This window comes from Aedes aegypti, chromosome 2 (genome assembly GCF_002204515.2).
Source record: "Aedes aegypti strain LVP_AGWG chromosome 2, AaegL5.0 Primary Assembly, whole genome shotgun sequence".
In the NCBI taxonomy this organism is placed as follows: Eukaryota; Metazoa; Arthropoda; class Insecta; order Diptera; family Culicidae; genus Aedes; species Aedes aegypti.
The window spans coordinates 308,433,091-308,458,502 of NC_035108.1; the positions used below are offsets into that span (position 1 = coordinate 308,433,091).

The window sequence follows — 25,412 nt, forward strand, 5'->3', positions numbered from 1 at the left end:
CAATCCAGTATAGCCACATCAGGAATGGACCGGTTCTCAAAAACGCCTTTGCCAGTCTTAATGTCTTCGCATGTCAGACTTGCGTCGATGATTTTCCCTTCCACCTCGACCTCTCTGGCAGGTATGTAGATAAAATACTCCACAGTAAAAGCCTCATGCTGAGCAATCTCATTCGCTGCTTTGTAACTAGGTGCAGTCACACGCAGCTTGGATTGCTTCACTTGGTGAATAACGGTCCCAGGATATTTACTCGTCAGCTCTCTAGAGATCGAGAGCACATTCAAAATCTTATTTTTGCGCCGGAAATAGACAACCCAAGGCCCAGCCGAAGACGGTTGATAAAACCGCGTTCGAGCAACGAGATCTTTAGGAGGCGTTTCGCCTCCATCCGATTCGTTCATGCGGAAAAGAATTCAACCGCAACCGAATCAACAAAAATTAAAAAAAAAAAAATGAGTAGAAAAACTTATCAATTAGTGAGCTATTTTGTACACACCCCCCCTATAAGGGCAAAAAAATAAAACTAAAAATAAAAATAAAAACTTTCGAAAAAAAAAAAAAAACAGTCAGTGGACTATTTTGTACACTCTTCCCCTAACAGAGCCAGCAAAATAGCTCCGGGAGAGAGACAGAGGCGAAGCGAAAAACAACTTTGAACTCAACACTGTTTGTTCTGGAAGATGCGAAAGCAGTATGGATAGGTATAGAAATTTGCTACTTATCCGTTCCCGTTCGATGACCGCAAAGCAGCTAGCCTTCCACGTCGTAGGTAGGCAAAAAATCGTATCGCCGTCTTCGCTGATGATTTGCACGGGGGGAACCAATCACCGGGGGATGAAGGTGACAATTTATTGTGGCACGATACCAGTTGACCCTTGTCAATCTGGTTCGCTTCCTTCGCGGTGCGCGGTTTTAAGCACTACACTCAAGAGGCACAAAAACTGGTAAAAACCACACGGACGGTGGAACAAAAAACCAATGAAATGAAATGAAATGAAATGAAATGAAATGACTGCGAAAAACTGAACTGACTTGTTCGAGCGTGTTGGCAACACGGATCAGCGCGTTCAGCACCGCCCTCATAGAGATACCACAGGGAAGCAGACCGAGTGACATACGAATGATGTTGCTCTGATAGGGAGCTTAGGTAGGACAGCTGTCATTAAAAAGTAAGAAGTCATGCTTGCATGATAGCTGGTAGAGTGCATCAATTTGTTACTACTTAAACTACTTACGAAAATCTATAATTTGTTATTCTAAATTAATCCTAACTTTGTTAAATTACATGAATTGTGAGTATGAAATGAATTCCTTAAACTAAATATATTCTAAACACAATTTATAATACATTTAGCCTAAACATAAATTGCAACAAACCCTACTGTTACAAACGACGGACAAACTAAAGTTGAGGACAAATCAATGTAAGTTAACCTATAAAAAGAAATGTACAACATATGAACTAAACTAATGATACAATTACAGCTTAAAGCATACTCAACCTAAAACTACGAGTTTGCTCTGAAGACGTCCGAAACTGGTCCGCTCACGTAACAACAATCTTTAAGATTGATTTACTGAGATCGCTTGCAATCTCGTAGAAACATGCCGAGGTCTCAACACATCCCTCATGAAGCATCTGCTGATGCTCAGTGCATTGCATGTAGGAAACCAAATTCGGCCGAAGCCAAGATGGTCCAGTGTGATGGATGCCACCGATGGTACCACTTTTCGTGCGCCGGCGTCGGCGATAGCATTGAAGCAGAAGATCGTAGCTATCAGTGCGCGCTTTGCCGACCGAGGAGTTCTCGAGCGCCGTTATCGGAAAAATCCACAGCATCGACCAGTGCAAGTGCAATTGAGGCAAGGTTGCAACTGGAAATGCAGCATCTGGTTGAAGAAAAGGAACTACAAGCCAAGTTGATGGCTGAAAAGGCTAAACAGGATCGGGAAATGCAGGAGAAGGCTCTGCAGCTGGAAACCGAAAGGAGGGCAAAAATGATGGACGATCTGATGAAACTGGAAAAGGAGTTTTTGGACCGTAAGTTCCAGTTACTTCACGCCCAGCTGGATGAGGGCGCGAAGACGAGCTCGAGAGCGAGTGTACACAGCGGGGTCAGCGCAGCCGGAAGTGCCGATAAAGTTCGGAGCTGGATCGACAACCACCAAGTGATCCTGAGGGCCAATTCTGGAAAAGATATTTCCACTGGACTCACATCACAGGCCGGTGGCCACGTCGTGGCAACGAGATCGACACTGGTAGATGGCGCAGTAGCTCCAGTCGCAGCAGTTAGCAGCCACGAAGTCAGATCCAGTCAGGCAGTGACCCAACCAGGTGTGTTTTCAAACTCGTTCGACGACGTCATCTCGCCTATAGCGACCGTATACCAAGGAGGTTTCACCAATACCGCCAATCCAGTTCCACCAGTTCTACAATCAACGCCGCGGACGGAATCCATAACGCTGTCGAGTATTCCAGCCGTGCACCCCACTGTATCGTGGCAGACCGATATTCATCCGAGTTCGTGTGCAGTTAGCCAGCCGGCTCCGGTTATTGGTTCAACTGTCGGCGGCAGTTCAATGCTTCCTCGGGTCCCGGCACCGGTATCGTCATTTGGGAGATACGATCAATTACAATACGTCAGGCGCACGTGGATGGATCCTCATGTTGGGCAGCATAATCCGTATGTACTACCTAGTTCGACTGTGGTGAGTACTACAAGTGCAGAAGTCATTGCAGGAAAAATCGGTGAACCAATCACACAAAATTGTGTCCAACCATCTCACGTTTTCCCCTCTACGCTAGGGCAGTTAGGGTACTCTCAAATATCTAGGAACGAAGCTAACATGCCTCCTGATTCCGGTAACTATTTCTTAAGTAGAAACCAGCCCGTAGATTTGAATCCCATAGTGTCACAGAATGCTCCCTTTCCCGTTTATCATATGCAATCCGAACCAATGTCGTCAGGGGGGGAATCTCGACCGCCACTTCGTCCTCCTGTAGTGAGTGTGTCGAGTTATCAAACACCCATACCAGCTGTTCAAAATCCGCAGTTGCAGTATGGGGGCTTCCAATCACCGTACGGTCCGAATGCGCAGCAGCTGGCGGCCCGCCATGTGGTTCCCAAAGACCTTCCGTGCTTTTCTGGGGACCCTACGGAATGGCCCCTGTTCTGGAGCAGCTACCAGACGTCCACGCAGATTTGTGGGTACAACGATTCGGAGAACCTGATGCGATTGCAACGATGCTTGAAAGGGGATGCGAGGAAAGCAGTGAGCAGTTTTCTCCTTCATCCGGCGAACGTTCCTGAGATAATCAACACGTTGCGGATTCTATATGGACGCCCAGAAGCAGTCATCAGTTCTCTGCTGGCTGAAGTGCGCGCAACTCCGACACCGCGACCAGAAAAACTGGGAACGATCATCAGTTTCGGCTTAGCTGTTAGGAATTTCTGTACGCATCTAGTTTCGACTGGACAACAGGTGCATCTGGCTAACCCGATCTTGATCGAGGAGCTAGTTGAAAAACTGCCGGCCAATATCAAGCTAGATTGGGCGATACATAAACAGCGAGTGCAGAACGTAGATTTGAGAACCTTTGCGGACTACATGAACGTGATCGTGACAGCAGCTAGTAGTGTAACACCAACTATCGTCAAACACGAGAAGCCGAAAGGGAAAGTCGAAATACACACGGTGAATACCAAGAATGAGAAACCAGAACCATCCAGCCAAACGAGGACAGAGCGTCCTTGTATGGTTTGTCAGAAACCCGGACACAAACCAAAGGATTGCAGTAGCTTCAAGTCGAGGACCTTGGAAGAAAAGTGGAAGGTGGCCCAAGAAGTGAGCCTATGTAGACGCTGCTTGTATCCGCATGGTAAATGGCCGTGCAAAGCCTCGAACTGCGGAGTAAATGGCTGCCAACAACGACATCATCGGTTGCTTCACCCAGGAGATCCAAGAGAAACAAGACCAGAAGGATCGTCTCAGGTTTCCGGCGTAATCTCCGTTCATCGGCAGCAACAGGAAATCTTATTTCGTATAATTCCGGTTATCCTTCACGCCAACGGTCGATCGGTGCAAACCTTTGCATTCTTGGATAGTGGTTCCGATACCACTTTGTTGGAGCGATCTTTAGCAGAACAGTTGGGTGTGCAGGGTCCAACATCTCCGCTTTGTATGAAATGGACCAATGGAGTTGAGCGAGTGGAAGAGGAATCCCAGAAAATTCAGCTTGATATTTCTGGATTAAGTACGGATAGGAAGTTTACTATACGCAGAGTACAAACCATCGAAGGGCTAGAGCTTCCTCGACAGTCTGTGAATTTCGAGGAGTTGAGGTGCAAATATCCGCATCTGAGGGGTCTTCCAGTGCAAAGCTACAACGACGCAGTTCCAGGTATCCTGATAGGCTTGGACAACACTAGATTGAAGACTACGTTAAAATTGCGGGAAGGCCGAGAACACGAGCCGGTTGTAGCCAAAACTAGACTGGGCTGGGTTCTTTACGGCCGATCTGGTAACGAAGTTGGAAGCTCGTCACCGCGGGTTCTGCATATTTGCACCAAATCGCGCGACGACGAATTGCACGGACTGGTGAAAAGTTTTTTCTCCATGGAAAGTGTCGGCATTTCGGTAACTCAGGTGAAGGAATCAGCAGATGACAAGCGGGCTCAAGAGATTCTCCAAACAACCACCAACAGGACTGATACCGGCAGATTCGAAACCGGTCTCTTGTGGAGATTTGACAACGTTGAGTTTCCCAATAGCAGGCCTATGGCTGAGCGGAGACTAAAATGCTTGGAACGTCGTCTTCTTAAATCACCAGCATTATATGCCAACGTTAGGCAGCAAATCGCAAGCTATGTATCTAAGGGATACGCACACAAAGCCACTCCTCGAGAATTGGAGACGATGGATGCGAAACGTACGTGGTTTTTACCCTTGGGTGTCGTGGTGAACCCAAAAAAGCCCGAGAAAGTCAGGGTCGTTTGGGATGCCGCCGCATCGGTGGAAGGCGTATCGTTAAACTCCGTTCTCCTAAAAGGACCTGATCTGCTAACCTCTCTGCAAGCCGTCTTGTGCCGTTACCGACAGAAAGCAATCGCCATCAGTGGCGATATAATGGAAATGTTCCATCAAGTGCTTATCAGAGTGCAAGATCGAACAGCTCAGTGGTTCATGTGGCGAGAAAATCCATCCGATCCTATTCAAGTATATGTCATGGACGTTGCAACATTCGGGTCGACGTGTTCGCCAAGTTCAACCCAATATGTGAAAAACCTGAATGCGGAGGAGTATGCGGCGGAGTTCCCGAGGGCGTCCGAGGCGATAAAGGAAAATCACTATGTGGACGACTATCTGGACAGTGTCGATACGGTCGAGGAAGCGGTACAGTTAGCATTGGATGTCAAGGAAGTCCACGAGAAGGCAGGATTCCTTATTCGGCACTGGATGTCCAACTCCCCAGAGGTACTGACACGCATTGGAGAACAAAACACGAAGTCAGTGAAGAGTTTTACAATGGATAAGGGCAGCAACCTGGAACGAGTCTTAGGGATGGTGTGGCGACCACAAGAGGATGTCTTCGTATTTTCGATGGCTTTCCGAGAAGATCTACAACGTCTACTGGATGATTCCGTCGTGCCAACCAAGCGTCAACTACTGAGCCTCGTCATGAGCGTTTTCGATCCATTAGGTATGGTCGCTCCTTTCGTGGTACATGGCAAGACGATCGTTCAGGAAGTGTGGAGATCCGGAATAAGCTGGGACGAGCCACTACCAGCGGATATCGTACACCGATGGGAGCAATATGCCAAATTGCTCGGAACGATGCATACTGTGAAGATACCTAGATGCTATTTTCCCGGATACAATCCTGAAGCGTATGATTCGCTTGAACTACACGTTTTTGTGGATGCTAGCAGCTCAGCATATGCCGCCGTAGCTTATTTCCGGATTGTGGACTGTGGAAAAGTACGCTGTAGCCTGGTATCTGCCAGAACCAAAGTAGCGCCGATCAAATTGCTGTCAGTTCCACGGTTGGAGCTGCAAGCCGCTGTGATCGGAGCACGCCTCGCAAAATCTGTCATTTCAAAGCACTCTTTGAAGATCAAGCGCAAAACCTTGTGGAGTGATTCCTCAACAGTGCTGAACTGGCTACGATCTGATCCACGGAAATTCAAGCAGTTTGTAGCGTTTCGGATAACAGAGATCCTGGAGGAAACAGAAGTCACCGAATGGAGGAAAGTCCCATCGAAGATGAACGTAGCTGATGAAGCCACCAAGTGGGGACATGGGCCATGCTTCGATGAACAGAGCAGGTGGTACAAGGGCCCAGCATTCCTATATGAGCCGGAGGTTGATTGGCCAGAGGAAGTGATCGAACCAATTACAGCGGAAGAATTACGAGTGGTTCATGTGCACCAGCAACTTCCGACGGAACCGATCATCGAGTTTGAACGTTTTTCAAAGTGGGAGAGGCTAACCCGCTCAGTGGCATTTGTTCTGCGCTTTGGTTGCAAGAGGATGCGACGAAACGGAACGAAGGACGGAAAAGCAACCCTAGGCAGCGCGGAATGGAAACGAGCTGAGTCGGCTGTGTTCAAGTTGATTCAAGCGAACGAGTATACAGAGGAATGTAGTATTCTTCAAAGAAACCTTACGTTGCAGCCAGATAAACGTGAAAGAATCCAGAAGAGCAGCCGAGTGTTCAAATTATCTCCGTTTTTGGACCTTGCCGGAGTGATGAGGATGGGATCCCGCATCGCAAACGCGGAATGTGTTTCGGACGAGAGCAAATTTCCCGTCATCCTGCCTAAAGATCACTATGTCACGAAACTAGTGATCGACTGGTATCACAGGAAGTATCGACACGCCAACAATGAAACGGTGGTGAACGAGATTCGCCAGAAGTTCCACGTTTCTGACTTGAGGACATCAGTTAAGAAAGTGGCAAACGGCTGTAACTGGTGCAGAGTTTACAAATGCAAGCCACAGGTTCCTCCAATGGCTCCCTTGCCCTCTGCTCGTCTCACGCCGTATGTCCGGGCCTTCACCTTTACGGGGCTGGACTACTTCGGCCCGATTAATGTTCGCTTTGGACGAGGTAGCGTTAAACGATGGGTAGCACTCTTTACCTGTCTGGGGACCCGAGCTGTGCATTTAGAAATTGCTTATAGCCTATCATCTGAATCGTGCAAAATGGCAATACGCAGGTTCATCGCCCGCCGAGGTGCGCCGCAGGAAATATACTCGGATCAAGGTACCAACTTCCAGGGGGCTAGCGCAGAATTGAGACAACAGATCGAAGCGGTAAACCGAGGTCTAGCGGAGACGTTTACGAACGTCGAAACTCAATGGAAACACAACCCTCCGTACGCCCCCCATATGGGAGGTGTGTGGGAACGGCTAGTACGTTCAGTCAAGTCAGGTTTAGCGTACATGGGGATGCCGAGGATCCCGAAAGAGGAGACGTTCATAACGGCCCTTGCGGAGGTTGAATCTACGGTGAACTCGCGACCTCTAACTTACCTTCCGCTGGAAAGTGAGGAATCTACTGCCCTAACGCCGAACCACTTCCTATTGCTGAGTTCCAGCGGAGTCGTCCAACCATCTGTCCGGCCAACTGAGGAGGGTGCGGCGTTACGGTCGAACTGGAAACTTGCTCAGGTTATGTTGGACCGATTCTGGATGCGATGGATCCGAGAATATCTTCCGGTTATCGCTCGACAGCCGAAGTGGTTTGGAGAGGTTAAGGCGATCAACGTCGGTGATCTGGTCATCGTCGTAAACGAAGGAGTGAGAAACAGCTGGATCAGAGGAAGAATCATCCGGGTGTATCCTGGACGTGATGGACGAGTTCGCAGCGCGGATGTCCAGACTTCTTTTGGTATCATGCGACGACCGGCGACTAAGCTCGCTGTCCTAGATGTAGCCAGGGAAACTGGTACAGCTTAAGGACACTTGAAGCAGTACGGGCGGGGGCGTGTTGGCAACACGGATCAGCGCGTTCAGCACCGCCCTCATAGAGATACCACAGGGAAGCAGACCGAGTGACATACGAATGATGTTGCTCTGATAGGGAGCTTAGGTAGGACAGCTGTCATTAAAAAGTAAGAAGTCATGCTTGCATGATAGCTGGTAGAGTGCATCAATTTGTTACTACTTAAACTACTTACGAAAATCTATAATTTGTTATTCTAAATTAATCCTAACTTTGTTAAATTACATGAATTGTGAGTATGAAATGAATTCCTTAAACTAAATATATTCTAAACACAATTTATAATACATTTAGCCTAAACATAAATTGCAACAAACCCTACTGTTACAAACGACGGACAAACTAAAGTTGAGGACAAATCAATGTAAGTTAACCTATAAAAAGAAATGTACAACATATGAACTAAACTAATGATACAATTACAGCTTAAAGCATACTCAACCTAAAACTACGAGTTTGCTCTGAAGACGTCCGAAACTGGTCCGCTCACGTAACAACAAGCGCACAACAAGGAATGAGCTCCAGCAGTTCTCAAGAGGGGCTTCGTCAAGCTCGCCCTCTTCCGGCAACGCTACCTCGAGATGCTGCGCGTATGCGGCAGCGACGTTCGGTTGGGCCAGTCGCGCTAGGTTATACCGAGGCGGGCGTCGATACCGTACATTGTAAATGACGGATAGTTCTGGGCGCAGTTTCACCCTCACCAGGTAGTGGTTGGAGTCAATGTTAGCGCCACGATAGGTTCTGACGTCGGTAATATCGGAGAAGTGCCGTCCATCGATCAAAACGTGGTCGATTTGTGATTCCGTCTGCAGTGGTGATCTCCAGGTGTATCGATACGGGAGGCTGTGCTGGAAGTAGGTGCTGCGAATGGCCATGTTCTTGGAGGCGGCAAAATCTATCAGTCGTAGGCCGTTCTCGTTCGTCAGCCGGTGGGCGCTGAACTTTCCAATCGTCGGTCTGAACTCCTCCTCCTGGCCAACCTGAGCGATCAAATCTGCTATGATGATCTTGACGTCGTGGCTTGGGTAGCGGTCGTACTCGCGTTCGAGCTGCGCGTAAAATGCGTCCTTGTCATCATCAGTGCTTCCGGAGTGAGGGCTATGCACGTTTATGATGCTGAAGTTGAAGAACCGGCCTTTGAGCCTCAACTTGCACATTCTTTCGTTGATCGGCCACCACCCGATCTCGCGCCTCTGCATATCACCCATCACTATAAAAGCTGTTCCCAGCTCACGTGTGTTGCCGCAGCTCTGGTAGATGGTATGATTACCTCTAAATGATGCTCCAATGCTCCTGTCCAGCACACCTCCTGCAGCGCTACGATGTCGAAACCGCGGATCTTCAGTACATCGGAGAGTATGCGTGTGCTTCCGATGAAGTTGAGAGATTTGCAGTTCCACGTACCGAGTTTCCAATTACTAGTCCATTTTCGTCGCTGTGGTCTTTGCCGATTGTTCCGGTCCGTATTCTCTCGTTGACGTTCCTGTGCTGATGTGTTTTTACGACTGGCTTGCAGGGCCTGACACCAACCCCCTAGATTTCCGGAGGACCATTCCCCCTAAATGTTCGGAGGGCCATAGTGCGCAGTTTAGCTTAGAGTCCTTCTCTGGCACTCGGACGATGATCAGCCGCCCCTGACATGGGGAACAGACGCTGTTGTGAGCCGCTCCTAACGTGGAGTACAGACGCTCCAGGTTTGCAAAAGCAAACCCCCCCTTCCCTGTCAGCATACGACCAAAGTTCCCACCGGGGGTTGGTTACCCGATCTTCCCCAAGGTTACTCGTACCCCGGCCAGTACCACGAGGAGGTAGGGATAGGAGTTGCTGGGCAAGAGGCTAAGGACCGCACAAAGGTCTATTTTATTCCTGCAGGTACGCGAGGTACCAATGGTACGTCATGCTCAGCCATTTACCACGCCCAGAAGTTTTCCTATTTCCATTATTTAAATTAAAAAAAAACTTCGGTGTGGTAATATCGTATCGAAGACACTTGAAACTTTTTATACACTCTAGCCTCATTAAACGACCGTCATCAGGAGTTCGTAAAAATCGGCCGTAAAAAACGGGTTATAATTATGTTTTTGAAAAATGTAACTTCTACATGTGGAAATATTGATCAGAGACATTCGGCATAGTTGAAGCATGGATTAAGTATTTTCCAAAATTATTATTTAAATTTTCAAATTCTGATAAAAGTTGGCAACACTGCTCGATTGTTATTAAAGATGTTAATGAGCCATGTATAATGCGGGTAACTTTGATAGTGCGGAACCCTCAGAACACTAAATAAAATAATATAAGTTGTGTTAGTTAGTTAAGCAAAACGAATACAAAAGTCAAGAGTATTAGTATAGCGCTTCATGTTAGAGCTGCTTTCGTTCGAATGGAAAGCATCTGAAGCTTTATATTCGAATATTAAAAAAGGATGAAATTTTAGCTTTTTTGAATCGCTAATAAACAACTTGTTCTATGATCACTATTTGATGAAGTTACAATGAGTTCGTCACTAATCTATGATAGCCTAGTTATAGTAGAACATGAATTCAGTCTCAAATCTCTTAGTGAAAAGCAGATTTACAAATTGGGATCATTTATGTAATCAAAAGTCATAGATATCCATATAACGTTAAACGTCTATAAGTATGCAACGCCCTATATACTTCTCAGAATTCATTCGATTTTGTTCGAAATAAACTTATTTATATTCCATAAAAACGATTAATTGAGGGTGAATTAAATGTCAAAACATGATTTTCAATGAAACCTATTACAAATTATTATCAACTTAAAATGGTATTTGTTATGTTTGTTTTGACTTTAAACTCATTTTATGGTGATATTTTCTTTATATTATGTAGCTCGATCAAAAAAATATAATTCACAATCTTTATTAACATTCCAATTCCAATCCAGTTCTAACTTCAATAATGTCAAACAGTATGATGTGCTTAGCACTGCACTTTGTGTGGGGACTCTTCACTACTCCCGCTGGCGTGGTGATATCTCAGAATAAGAACCACTCGCTAGTACAGTCTCGTTAAGAATGAACGAATTGAAAAATATGTTTATTTAACTTACTCGAGTGTGGTTGGCAGCTACGTGACTCTTTTCGCTGCCGTCAGCATAATTGCAATCGTCCGATCGTTGATACTTTGGACTGTGCGTATTTATGCTGATCTTGCGACTAAAAGAAACAGTAAGGCTGGTAGGCACCACACGCCTTACCTAATAAAATTTAAAAATTAGCTTAAGTTTAATTTTTAAATCATTTATGTAACTGTTTTTTACTTTTTAGGTATTTGAATATTCTGTGTTACTTCATATAAGTGTATTTGTAATAAGGTAATATTAATGAAGAATGTTTTTGAATTCTAATACTTTGTAAAATATATGAGAATTATATGGTGTTATTGAAATTTAACTTAACTTGATTATACACCACACGTCTAACCTAATCTTCTACTTTTTCTTCATATGATTTTACCCTACTCTTATGAACTAAATCTTCCTTTTTGTTAATTAAAATTTTAAGATTCGGATTCAAATCTTCAATTACTTTGTATGGACCAATATACTTTGCTTCAAGTTTCTTGGCTGTTTCATTTTTAAGCCAAACTAAATCTCCTGGATGGTAAATCTTTAATTCTGCAGTTTTATTAAACTCTGCCGTTCGCTTCGTTTTCTCCTCTATCAAACGGTTCCTAACTTCGCTATGACATATTTGCAATCTGCACTTTAATTGCTTGCAATAGTCATCTACATTATAAATAGGCTCGGGTGGAGCATCTATTATGTTGGATGGCATTTTCGATAATTTGCCATAAACTAAGTAAAATGGCGTATAGTTCGTTGTTGAGTGCGTTGTGTTGTTATACGCAAATTCATAGTATGGTACCCAAGTTGACCACGAAAACAGTTTGTTGTCACATTGGGTCCTCAAAAAATTTCCTAAACATTTATGAGTGTTTTCTAAAGATCCTATTGCTTGATGGTGGTAAGCGGTGCTGTTTAGTTTTTCGATGTTTAACAGTTTCGCTACTGAAGTGAACAGTTCAGACATAAACTCTGTTCCTCTGTCTGATGCGATTCTGTCTGGTACTCCATATTTTTGTACAACGTTTTTTACAAATGCCTCCGCAACTGTTTCTGTTGTCTTGTTTCTAATAGGTGTGGCGGTTACGAACTTTGTTAACTCGCACTGAGTTGTTAAGATATACTCGTAGCCTTCTGAAGGAATCAAAGGTCCTACGAGGTCTAGGTAAACTTTTCCAAATGCGGTATTTGCTGTTGTCGTTATTGTCATTTCCGGTTTAGGTACATTTATTGACTTATACTTTTGGCATTTTTCACAAGACTTCACAAACTTGTGTACATCTTGCTTCATACCTTTCCAATAGTACCTTTGTCTGATTGTATTCATGGTTCTTTTGACCCCTGCATGTCCTGCAGTAGGTAACACATGATAGTCGTTAAGGATCAGTTTTTTGGTTACTTCGTCCTCGATGACTTTAATATTACTTGCTATTCTTATTATGTTTGGTATCCCTTTTTGTAAGTCATTGCTCGTTATCTGCTCATAAAATTTGTGCGCACTTTGATTATTTATTTTTATATATAATTCGTCGACATTTTGTTGAGTACAAATCTTAGCAAGTTCCTTCATTGTTCGTCGTAACGAAACCAATGTTTCCGTTGGTTTGATGAGTATCGTTTCATTTTCTGGGATCCATTTCGCATTTTCTTGAGAGCTATGATCTTTCACTATGATTTGAATAATCTCCTGGCAGGATCGCCATGATGTGCTTAGCACTGCACTTTGTGTGGGGACTCTTCACTACTCCCGCTGGCGTGGTGATATCTCAGAATAAGAACCACTCGCTAGTACAGTCTCGTTAAGAATGAACGAATTGAAAAATATGTTTATTTAACTTACTCGAGTGTGGTTGGCAGCTACGTAACTCTTTTCGCTGCCGTCAGCATAATTGCAATCGTCCGATCGTTGATACTTTGGACTGTGCGTATTTATGCTGATCTTGCGACTAAAAGAAACAGTAAGGCTGGTAGGCACCACAAGTAGTTTGGTTGTGGATTTCCATGTGTTTATCTACCCATTATCAAAGTTACTCCAATACCGAAAACCAACTTTCGATTGTTTGAAAAATTATAGCTCCATTCGAAATAAATCGTGATGTAATCTTTCAACTGCACTCGATAACTAAGATACCAGTACTTGTTTTAAACATATAAAATAAGAATCCTTAAATCTGAATGCAGAAATATTTAGATTTTCGTCCAAAAAACTATCGAAGTTGCCCAGTTTAACGGTACCAATAAACTTTAAAGATACTTACTTACTTGATACATGATAGGCTACAATCAGCTACTTGAATCTACGCCGAATGGATAAATCTCCTCCACTGGACTCGGTCCTTAGCCAATCGCTTCCAGTCGCTCCGAACGTTGAGTACCCTTAGGTCCTCCTCAACTGCAAAAAGCCATCGTGCAAGGTTTGTTTAATGACAGGTTTACTGATCTACGCAGTAAATGGGTGCGCGGTGTTATTAGCTGCGGGGAAAGTGGAAGTGACAGCTGGCGAGTTGGCTAGCTGGCGGGTTTGTGTACACTGCTTTTCTCTCTACCGTTTCTATAGGGTTGTTAGGGAATGTTTACTCCAACAAACATAAATACAGTGAAGTGAAAATTTTCGTTAATCAAATTTGCGTCGTTAATGTAGTATTCCGGTGTTTTGGATCGCAGAAAAGAAGATTACAAACTTAAAAAGTTGGTGAATAGTTGCATGTAATGCGTGTCTATTGAAGAAATTCCAAATAGTTCTTCGGGTGAGAGCGACCCACCAACGACGAACCACCGACGAAAGAGAGGATGTGCCATGGTGTTGCCGTCTGACGGTGACGGTTGTATTTGACGAGTTAAATTATTCATATTCATTCTACTATCAGTACATTATACAATAAAGGAATTTCAGGTACTTGGCCGCGTATACTACACACATACGGGTGTAAAAGAAACATTGTATACTTCTATACCTACTTTGTCACGTCATGCACCTGATATCGAAACAACCAAACTCGCCAGCTGTCATTTGGCATTTCAAAATGGTGGAATGGGAAATCTGACATATTGGACTACCTCCCTTTTAGATACCTTGGCCATCTTGTGCGCAGCTTACCATGAAGTCGACGGCCCCGTCCGGGTTCTCTACTGAATATTACTTTTGCTTGTCATTCTTCCGGCACTCGTATTAAGTGACCAGCCCAACACAGCCTGCCGTGTTTAATGAGTTTAATTATATCCATTTCTTTTTATGCTTGCTACAATTCATGATTCATGGGGTGCCGTCAGATTCCATTTTCTTATTTACCGCCGAGTATTGTTCGCAGCACCTTACGCTCAATATCCCGAAGGCTTTCCGGTCGATCTCTTTTAACTTCTACGATTCATGGCCGTATAGAGCAAACGGGAGGATCAGTGTTCTACTTATATAACGCGAATTTTGTCTTTGTCTGCAGGCTACGGGACCTCAGCTGGTTACGGAACTCATAAAAAGCTCTAATTGCAGCTGCAAGACGCCATTTCACCTCACGGGTAACATCATTATCGCATGTCACTAGACTACCAAGAAAAACAAATTCTTCCACTACTTCAAATCGTTCTCTATCCAGCAAAAGGCACGAATGCCTCTTCCACGGCTCGACGATCGATATCGTTCGCAAAACCTAGAAGCATATGCGAACGCGTGACGATGGTACCGTTTCTTTGCAAGCCTGCTCTCCTACTAGCTCCTTCGAGGGCAATGTTGAACAAAAGATTCGAAAGTGCATCTCCTTTTTTCAATTCATCTTTGATGACGAAGGAGGTCGAAATCTCATAGGCAACCCGCACACTTGATTTCGATCCATCCAACGTTACGCGAATCAATCTAATCAGTTTCGTCGGAAAACCATGTTCTATCTGCCTAAACTCATTTTTTCACTGAATCGTACGCCGCCTTGAAATCAATGAAGAGATCATGAGTCTGCAAGTTGTACTCCTGAAACTTATCAAGAATTTGTCGCAAGGTAAACAGTTGATCCGTCGTTTAAAAACCAGCTTGGTATTCACCGACGAAATACTCCTCAAGCTGTCTCAATCAGTTGAACAGAATACGTGACATTATTTTGTACGCCGAATGCCGAAAGATACGTTCATTAATCGGTTTCCACCTCATCTATGCCATCTAACTTACTAAACAGCAGCCACGGTCACACAGCTTCTGCAATTCACGAACCAAAAGACTCGTTCTTTTTTCTGGCGTTACGTCCCAACTGGGACAAAGCATGCTTCTCAGATTAGTGTTCTTATGAGCACTTCCACAGTTATTAACTGAGAGCTTTCTTTGCCGATTGACCATTTTTGCATGTGTATATCGTGTGGCAGGTACGATGATACTCTATGCCCTGGGAATCGAGAAAATTTCCTTTACAAAAAGATCCTCGACCAGTGGGATTCGAACCCACGACCCTCAGCATGGTCATGCTGAACCAAAAGACTCGTTCGGGATCATTTAACGTCCTTACATTCCAGGTACCGAGTTTCCAATCATAGTCCTTATTTCGTTGCCAGGTCGGTTGCCGAAAGTATCGTTCGTTATTTCTCCTTTCTCAGTTTTGCCACATTAGGTGTAGCTGACGTGATACAGCATTTCATACTCATTTCATACGCTGGATGCCAGAACAGACGCTGTTTGAGCCGCACCTCCTTGGTGGACAGACGCTCGAGACGCACCTCCTCACTCTAGCTGATGTCAGAAGGACTACAGTGCCCAGACTGCACTACCAGCTAAGTATGCAACCCTTAGCTGGTGGTCTTTGTCATCGTTTGACCCAAGGAAGCGTAAGGTAGGGACTTGTGAGAACCAAGGCTATGATGGACGCTCCTTCCTGGTTGTCAGCTCACTGTTTCACAGCCCAAAAAATATAAACATAACGATACCAAATGTTCACCAAAGTTGTTGCATACCATACAGTATGCCGAAGCACAAATGTTCATGTGGCTGGCAACACCGTTCAAGCATGAGCATGAATATGTCCTTACTGTCATCGGGTAAGGGAAGGAATGTTAGTTAGATAACCATTGTTACTAGAGACTGAAGAATCTTCTGCATCTCCACAGTTGTCATTGGGAGAATATAGGGTTAGTGGGATAAGGTAAGTTGAGGCTCAAAGGCCGGTTCTTCAACTTCAGCATCTCAAACATGTATAGCCCTCACTCCGGAATCACTGATGATGATAAAGATGCTTTTTATGCGCAGCTCGAATGCGAGTACGACATCTTCCAAAGCCACGGCGTCAAAATCATCATAGGAGATCCAAACGCTCAAGTTGGCCAGGAGGAGGAATTCAGACCGACGATTGGAAAGTTCAGCGCCCACCGGCTGACGAACGAAAACGGCCTACGTCTAATTGATTTTGCCGCCTTCAAGAATATGGCCGTTCGTAGCACCTACTTCCAGCACAGCCTTCCATACCGATACACCTGGAGAGCACCACAGCAGACATCAGGACCTATCGTGGCGCTAACGTCGACTCTGACCACTATCTGGTGATGCGTAAACTGCGCCCAAACCTCTCCGACGTTAAAAACGTACGGTACCGACGGCCGCTCCGGTATGACCTAGAGCGGCTTAAGCAACCAGATGTCGCAACTGCATACGCGCAGCACCGCTCGAGGCTGCATTATCGGAAGAGGGTGAGCTGGACGAAGCCCTCCTTGAGGACTTTTGGAGAACAGTCAAAGCAGCCACAAACAATACAGCTGAGAGCAACGTCGGGTACGTGGGACGGAGTCGACTGAAAGATGGGTTCGACGAGCAATGTAGGCAGATTCTGGAGGACAAGAATGCAGCGTGGGCGGTCATGCTGCAGCAAGGGACCCGATAGAACGTGGAACGTTATAGACAGAAACGGCAACAGCAGACCCGCCTGTTTCTGGAGAAAAACGCCGCCTGGAGAAGATAGAGTGCGAGGAGATGGACAGCCGTGTCAGTCTCAAGAAACACGTCAGTTCTATCAGAAGCTCAACGCATCCCGCAACGGCATCGCGTCGCGAGCCGAAATGTACAGGGATAAGGATGGGAAGATGGGAATGGCGCTGAGAGCACAGGCAATGAAGGACGGGACAACCGAGGAAATGCCTTCGTCAGTGCTGTGAACGATGGAAACCAACCAGCCCCCACTTAGAGCGGCCACGAACCGAGCATTGTGGCATGAAATTGTTGATTCAGTGTTATCTGTTTAAATGTTAACTAAATCAATTCATGAAGAAGACACCTAACGTTGCCAAAACCTTATGCTCCTTATTGTATGTATATATAACAAAACAACATTTTAGGATGACAATTTGTCAATTTTGGTTCCGCCATACTGATTTCACTCAGATGTTATTATTTTAAAAATGAATTTTCTTCATAACTTTTTTCATTAAATACAATGGTAGTCCATGTCGCGTCTAATACCCGGCGCTGAAGACGACCTGAGTTGAGGTCAAAGTACGTTTATCTGTCATAAGATACATTTTCATGTGCAATTAAATGGTATTATTACACACTTAGATTAAATTACTGGGGTCGGTAAAATTTTACTGGGTTTTGGAACTACCGAAAAAGTCAGTAAAATGAAAACTGTCGCCACGCGTAATTGAAAACCAAATTTCACCATGTTTTATTTTTTATCGATATATGATATAAAAAGAAAGCTCTCTGCAAAATTTCAGAAAAAAATCTCTGTTTTTTGATTTCTGACATTTTTTTTAGTTTACTGACTTTTTCGGTAGTTCCAAAACCCAGTTATTTTTACCGAACAGATTGAGTGTGTAGGTTTTCTTTCTAATCATAATCATCTATTCATCCAAATACATATTTGAACTAATCTCAATCGTACGATAAAAGAAATCGTTTGCAAAATTGTGAAATCATAGAACTTTTGAGATCCGACTCTCTCAAAATCACTGAACAGCAATTTGTGTCAGACGCGAAACAAACATTTAATCGCTGCCATCATTGCTTCCGCCTTTCCTTCAATTCAAACAATTACACCAACTTTTTACATATTCCGGCATGCCCTCTCATATTTTCGGCAATACGAACAGCTGCCGGTGATAAGTGAATGGAAGTGTATCTCATGATTTTATTCATGTGACTTTTTTCTCCTTCTATTTTCCACAGGTAGCATGGATAAAATCCGACACGAAAGCAATTCTGGCCATTCACACTCACATGGTGGCCCTGAATCAGCGGCTGTCGGTCACGCACAACGGACACAATACCTGGAAGCTGCACATCTCGCACGTTCAGCTCAACGATTCCGGAAGTTACATGTGCCAAGTCAACACGGATCCGATGCGGCATCAGGTGGGTGGACATTCGTTGTTGGAAGTTTCTCTCTTTTTCCCTCAGTTTCCTCTCGCTGGGAATGTGCGATGTACTTTACGATAACGTGTCAGTACTCTATCAGAAGAGAATTGAAATTCAGAGCACGTAGGTGCCAGATATTGTTGATAATATGACATTTGATGTGGAAATTTTTCCCACCCAAAGCTGCACGGAAAAGCTTTTTACAATTTGAAGCTCGTTAATTCGGAGACGTGCCTTAGATATTGCCAGCATATTTTAGCTGTGTTTTCAAGTGATAACGTTAAACTATGAAACTCATTGATCGTTACGAAATTTCAATTTATCTCCACAGTCCGGAAACCTGGAGGTGGTCGTTCCACCGGACATCCTGAACAGCAACGATCCCAACAGTGCCTCGCTGGAGGAAGGCGTTGCCAATGAGAACGGCAACATTCAACTAGTGTGCCAAGCGGTTGGAGTCCCTTTGCCAAATGTGCAATGGCGCCGGGAGGATGGTAAGGACATCGTGATACGAACGGAAGGTCGAGAAAAACAAGGTAAGCTTTCAAGATAAAACATCGCAAGCCTTAACCCTTTGTCTGTGTTCTGGGGTCATAATGACCCCAGATTACTTTGGAGAATGGTACCGTAAAACGGGGTAACATTGATCAGCGGGGTTACATTGATCGGAATGTCTCTCCTAGCAAGAAGTTCGTATTACCATTTATCCATACCAGCAGCGTATGGATTAACGGTTTCAATTTTGCAAATCCCCCCCCCCCCCCAGAATTTGGTTCTGGGGGGGGATTTGCAAAATTGAAATTAGTGCTTTTTGAGAAGGTATGGAAAAAATCGAGTCGCTTACACCAGCATTTGAAGATTTTGTTTCACCGTAATCTTTGAAAACCAATTTATCGTTACTACAAGAATTTATATGCTCTGAAAGTCGTGAAACTTGCTTAAATATTGAATCGACTCAAGAATTTCGAATGCTTTGGGTGCTGCATCAAGCTGTTCAGAAGATACTAGGAAAACTGAATCCTTGTCAAACTTCTCAAACAAGACTTTAGTTTGTATTTCAGAAAAGTGTGGTGACCCCCAAAACGCCACAGATCCATACAATATGTTCAATGTATGAATGTTGCTTCTCTTTCTCATATTTATGTGCTAACATGAATTATGGATTTTGTGAAAATTGATTTTTGTTTTGAGTAAATATTAAACTTTTCGAAACAATCCATGAGCATGGATGGCAGTGCCAAAGATTTATGTCTCAAATAAGTTCTGCAAATGATACAAGCAAGGAAAATGTGTTGTTCTCTTAAAATAACATCGCTTAAAACGATTCCGTAGTAAAAAAAATTCCATAAGTATTTTCAATTCAGCGATTGACGAATTACTATGAAGAATGTAGAATTTCCCTACGAAATTGCTTACCTTTAGGCGTATTCCGCAGTTCGGGTTGATTTTAATTTTGAAATAACTCATAAAATATATTACTTGTAAGACTTTGGCATTCATATTCGGCTTCAGGGGTCATGATTTTAGTAAGTAATGACATTTCCAATATTACCGATCTTTTTTTTTTGCATGGGTGATCAATGTTACCCCATATCAGCTTAATAAAAAAATCACCTAATATATTTTTTGAAACATGCTTAAAAGTTTCAGAAAACAAAATACAATATATAGTCACCAACAATGGGTATCAGTACATGTCTTTAAAATATAAATCTTACAACATCTGCATATTCAAATGAAAATTTCAATAAATATAAAAAAACACGATTTTAATGTTCTACGTTACCCTGGATTACGGTAACTATTTTCCCACTATTTTTTTTTTTACTTTATTTATGAATTCTGTTTGGTATTCAAATATCTTTCATAAATAGTTTTCTTGTTTTTTCATGCCTTGAGATCTTATTGACACCCAACTCAAAGGAAAAAAAATAATAAGTTTATGAAAATTATGAAGAAAATTTAAAAGGAGAATGGTGCAGTGCGGAGAGGTGCTTTAATGCAAAAATGTCTATCAATAACGAAACGTTGAAACCTTGGATGCAAAACAGTTTCATATAAAATCTAACAGTCCTCAGAAAAATTTTGCAACAGTGGGAGGGCTGCTGTAATACACATTGGTTATTTGGAGATGTCAATGCATGAAGACGCTAGTTCAGAAAATGTTATTTTATGAAGTCTATAAATTAGTTATGACGTCCTATACAGTCAGCTTTCCACAACTCGATAGTCTATAACTCGAAATATTCTATGACTTAATGGCTTTTTCGCCCCCTGTAAATTTTCATAGAGTAAGGTGTGGCAGAAATTCGACCTTTGCGGTGTAGTTGAAATTTCCATGAAACTTTGCTGAACGAACTTGTGTCAAAATATTTGCCCATATTTAGTTATAACAGTTTCAAAATTGATTGCCTCAAACGATCTTTTGCCCCATCGGTGGGACAAGTGTTCGCTCTCCGAAACACAAAATACTGACTGTTTTATGACATACATACTTTAAACCAGCCATAAACTTATGTTCACAGATAAAAACATACTAAATGTTCATAAAAAAACTGCCAAAAACAAGTTTTATTGTAATATACCCGAAAAATAACAATTTTTCGCAAACCAAGTGAAAATGTGAAATTTTGGTAACCTTTTTGTACTATCAGGCAAATTTAGCTAAATTAGAAGATTATGTGTGGATTTGGAGCAACTTATAAATTTCTGCAAGGATTTATATATGGGTCAATCTTTTGCTCCACCTATTCGAATTTTTGCCAAAAATTGATCCAAGCATTTATGTAAAAACTAATAACCTCTAAAAATCCTTATGATAGGCCTACAAACGACATTACACGAAAAATCGAATAGTATTCTATCATTTTTGGTTTGTTTGTTTTTGTTTAAGTTTGACCAGAAATTAAAGTTTTTACGTCAAAATTTTAAAAAAGCATAACTTTTTCCAAATACCTATCGATTTTTATGATATTTGTAGTGAATATCTCTTATTTGAATAGCATTCAAATCACCATGGCAATCGAAAGTTTTATTTTCAATTTAGCTAGACATTTTAAAAAGAAACTCTTGTCCCACTTTACTCTACATCGTGCTCTCCATAATTCGATATTACCATAACTCGATGTCTCTTATATTGCTTTCTTACAGTAGTGATCTTAAAAGTATTGGTAATGCAGAAATTCGTGCTTTTGATTTAGGCTTTTTTGGTGTTGGTATGTTCTATAATCTGATGTTCCCCTAAATATTATGTTATGAACATATGGAGTCAGCGATGGTTCATTCAAAAATGATAAGATTAAAAGCGGTCAAAGCAAAGGGTACCCGGTACTAATGTATCTCAAGTTTGAATTATGTTAAAATGCTAGTGTCTCAAGTAGAGTTGCCGTTATGTTTAAAGGCTACACATTGCTAGTTTAGTTGTTTCGATATTTTGCCACTAGGAAGTACTAGTGGGCATTGACAATTTCAAACTAATACATTGACCGATTCAGATCAAATAGAAAACTGTTTTTTTTTCTCTGTAAAACTATTGGCACCATGGGTCTTTCGCAGCATATATTTTTAACAAGGATGGTCGATTTAGCTATAAACGTAATCACCAAATGGAGCGAAGAATGTTCTATTCTTTTGTTTAGTTTTTCGGATCTCAGAAAAAAAAAAATTGTATTGAAATTCTGCGAATTACGGAGCGTTATAAGATAAGTTCCAAGTAAGTGTATAGCGTTACGGTGAATTCCATGTAAGTGAATAGTGCAATCAAAACTAGCAACCTCCTCTTCCCAGAACCACTTACTCTACCGGTTTCCAGTAGAATTTAATATATAACTGACAAAAAAATGAGCATCCTGATAGTCCTAGATCGAAACGGATAAAATCTTCAAGAATCTAGACTTTCATTGGACTGAACACTTACATTTGTTCAAATTCTGAATGTTTCAATCAAAATTATGAGCAGTCATCAGATTCCAGCATCATGTAATGCTCTAAAGTTAGCTTGGACACGTAGCTGTACTTTCCTATAAAACCCATGATTTTGAATAAAAAAAATGATGGTTATTCAATTTCCCAAATCTGAGCTTGGGTATATGCTGATTAGCGTAACATGTCACGAACATTTGTGCAATTTGCACGAACTGTGCACCTAATATGCGCATGATCTAATACCAATAATGTTGTAGGAACATTTGTGCATTCAAACATACTGATTCGTTGAACTTGCGTTGCGTAGAATCCTTAGAAAGTGGTGTAGTACGAAAAGCAACCAAATTATTCATTCTTGGTCAGATTGATAATGAAATGATTGATGTTGGAAGAGAATTTATTCAGAGGCTCTTTCAGAGATTAATCCTGGATTTTTTTAGAAATTCTTATATGAAAATCTCTTCGATGATTCGTTCAACGATTACTCCAGGGATTCCACTAGAGATTCCCCCAGATTTTTTTCACGAAGAACTTTTGATAGCCACCAGATTTTTATTTTAGACCAGATCAAAAAAGGGTTCCAAAGGTACCTTTAGCAATTACTGCAGGAATTATATCTAGAGATACTTCAGGGATTTCCCCAATTAATATTCCAGGAAATCCTCCAGAAAATTCGTTACAGGGATTCCTCCAGAGATTTCGCAACGAATTTCTTGAGAAGTTCCAGCAGGAATGCCTCCAATCTATAAAATTCTTCGGTATTAATCATTACCGAATATTGAAATTCCTCCAGAAATTTCTTTAAGAATTCCTTCTTGAACTTTTCCAGGCATTTCCAGAGATTCTTGCAGAGCTTCTCTCAGGTGTTTTTTTTTCGAACGATTTCACATGATGTTTTCTGAGCATTTCTCCAGAAAAATATCTACAGGCATTCCTGTAGAGATGTTCTCAAGGATTTCTCCAGGGGTTACACTAGGACACCTCTTTCTGAATCACTCCAGAATTGCTCCAGAAATTATTTCGAGAATACTTGCAAGATATTCTACAGGTGGTCCTCTTGAAATTCCTCCATGAATTATTTCAGAGATTTCTTCTTTCTCACAGGGATTCTCCACATATTGCTCCAAGGATTCTACCCGAAAATCCTGCAGGGATTCCAGCAAAAAATCCTCATGGGATTGTAAGAGAAATAACTTCACGAATTCCTCAAGAGATTGCTCAAAAGCACTACAGAAACTACTCCAAGAAATATCCAGAAATTTATCTCCAAAGCTTTACCCAGAAATTTCTCTGGAGAATTGCTCTGGGCCTCAGAAAATTTTTGGAGTAATCCCTGGAAAAATTCCAGGAGGAATCTCTGAAGGATTACCTGTGTAGGAAAATCTCCTTTTTGGTTGTCATCATCCTCGATAATTAAAATGGCAAACGAACCTCTCGGTTTGAGGGTCAAGACAGAATTGATTTATTCAGTTATCCAAAATTATTCTGACACTTATTTAGTTCGGAGACACTTGAAAGCACTTATGTTTTGTTATGTATTTGATCACCAATCAGTGATCGACACCGAAAAAGAGAATGCTCAGAGAGAGAGAGATACGGAGAAGGCTAATTGCGCCAAACCGAATTGCGCTTGACGACCACACGCTGTTTGCGTGTTCAGAATGTAATATGATCCCAGCCTATTTTTTGCCGGGTCAGGCTTTAAGTCATCGAACTGCTTTATGGGCTCATATTCGTTCGCCGCATAAATCAGTTCGATGGCATTGTAAAACGTTTGCTATTTTCTTTGTGGGGTGCCACTAGAGTGGTCCCTTAAAGTTTGGAAATGGGATTTGCTAACATGTGGGATGCACATGCCACACCATCCCCCTAACGGAAAGTGATTGGTTGTAGATGATTTCAAGTGTCTCTCACAAAATTGGATGTATAATTTTTCATTTCCTCTTTTTATCGAGTCCTCTCTATTTTATAAAATTGTAACTTTTCGCTATTTGTTTGGATGTATCAATGTATGTTGTATTCATGTCTATATGTATGTATGTTTTCTATGAATCCTTCCCTTCCCCCTTTGGAAAAGCTTCAGCATATATTTTTTTATAATTTTAGTAACCTAGATTTATGTACCTTAACTGTTTTCTTATCTTTTTGTATGATTGCGTTTGAATCGGTTAGCTTTATTATTTTATAAGGTCCTGAATGTACCTGATCTAATTTGTAGTTGTTTTCGGATTTTAAGAATACTAAATCTCCTATATTTATTGGTGTAGTTTTAATGTTTTCGTTCATTCGATTTGTCCTTAGTGTTTTACTTTTTACTATTTTCTGCAAAACTTTTGAATGAGCAATCTGTAATCTATATCTTAGTTCGTGATTGTATGAATCATGGTTATAAAGTGGATCAATTTTTTGGGTTGCCAAAAATTGTATGTCATTGCACTTTCTTCCAAAAATGAGCTCAAAGGGTGTGTATTCATGGTCTGCACTCGGTGTAGTATTATATGAAAAACAGTAATGTGGTATCCATTCATCCCAATCTGATTTGGATTCATTAGAGAAAATCCGTAGGTATTCGTTTAAACACCTATGGTTTCTTTCTAATGCTCCTATCGTCTGTGGATGATATGCGGTAGAACATGTATGGTTTATATTTAGTAGCTTACATATTTCGTCAAACACTCCTTTATACTCCGTTCCTTGATCGGTTTTTATACTTTTCATGGGTCCGAAGTTTAAAATGCAATGTTGGACAACTGCTTTCGCTATTGTGTATGAAGATTTATCTGGTATCGGAACGATTATTACGAATTTAGTAAAATCACACTGCATAGTTACAGCGTAACGATTTCCATTCTCAGTAAGTGAAAATGGTCCGACAGTGTCTATCGACAGAACATCGAAAGGTTTGACTGGTGTTGATGTAATTACTAATTTAGATTTAATTGAAGGAAAATTTTTATTAAGCTTACATTCTACGCAAGATTTGACGTAGTTTGATATGGTTTCTTTCATATTCTGCCACGTGTACATGGATTTCACTTTTCGGTATAACCGGTTAATACCTAGGTGTCC

General features: G+C 42.1%; 1 protein-coding gene across 1 annotated transcript in view; it reads left to right on the plus strand.

Annotated features, from left to right (window-relative positions):
- Positions 1 to 25,412, plus strand: part of LOC5568825 (protein amalgam) — a 571,401-nt gene that overhangs the window by 401,186 nt on the left and 144,803 nt on the right. Inside the window, exons 6-7 of the mRNA XM_021845648.1 lie at positions 18,231 to 18,416; positions 18,751 to 18,955. Coding sequence (XP_021701340.1) covers positions 18,231 to 18,416; positions 18,751 to 18,955 — 391 coding nt within the window. The remainder of the gene's footprint in view (positions 1 to 18,230; positions 18,417 to 18,750; positions 18,956 to 25,412) is intronic.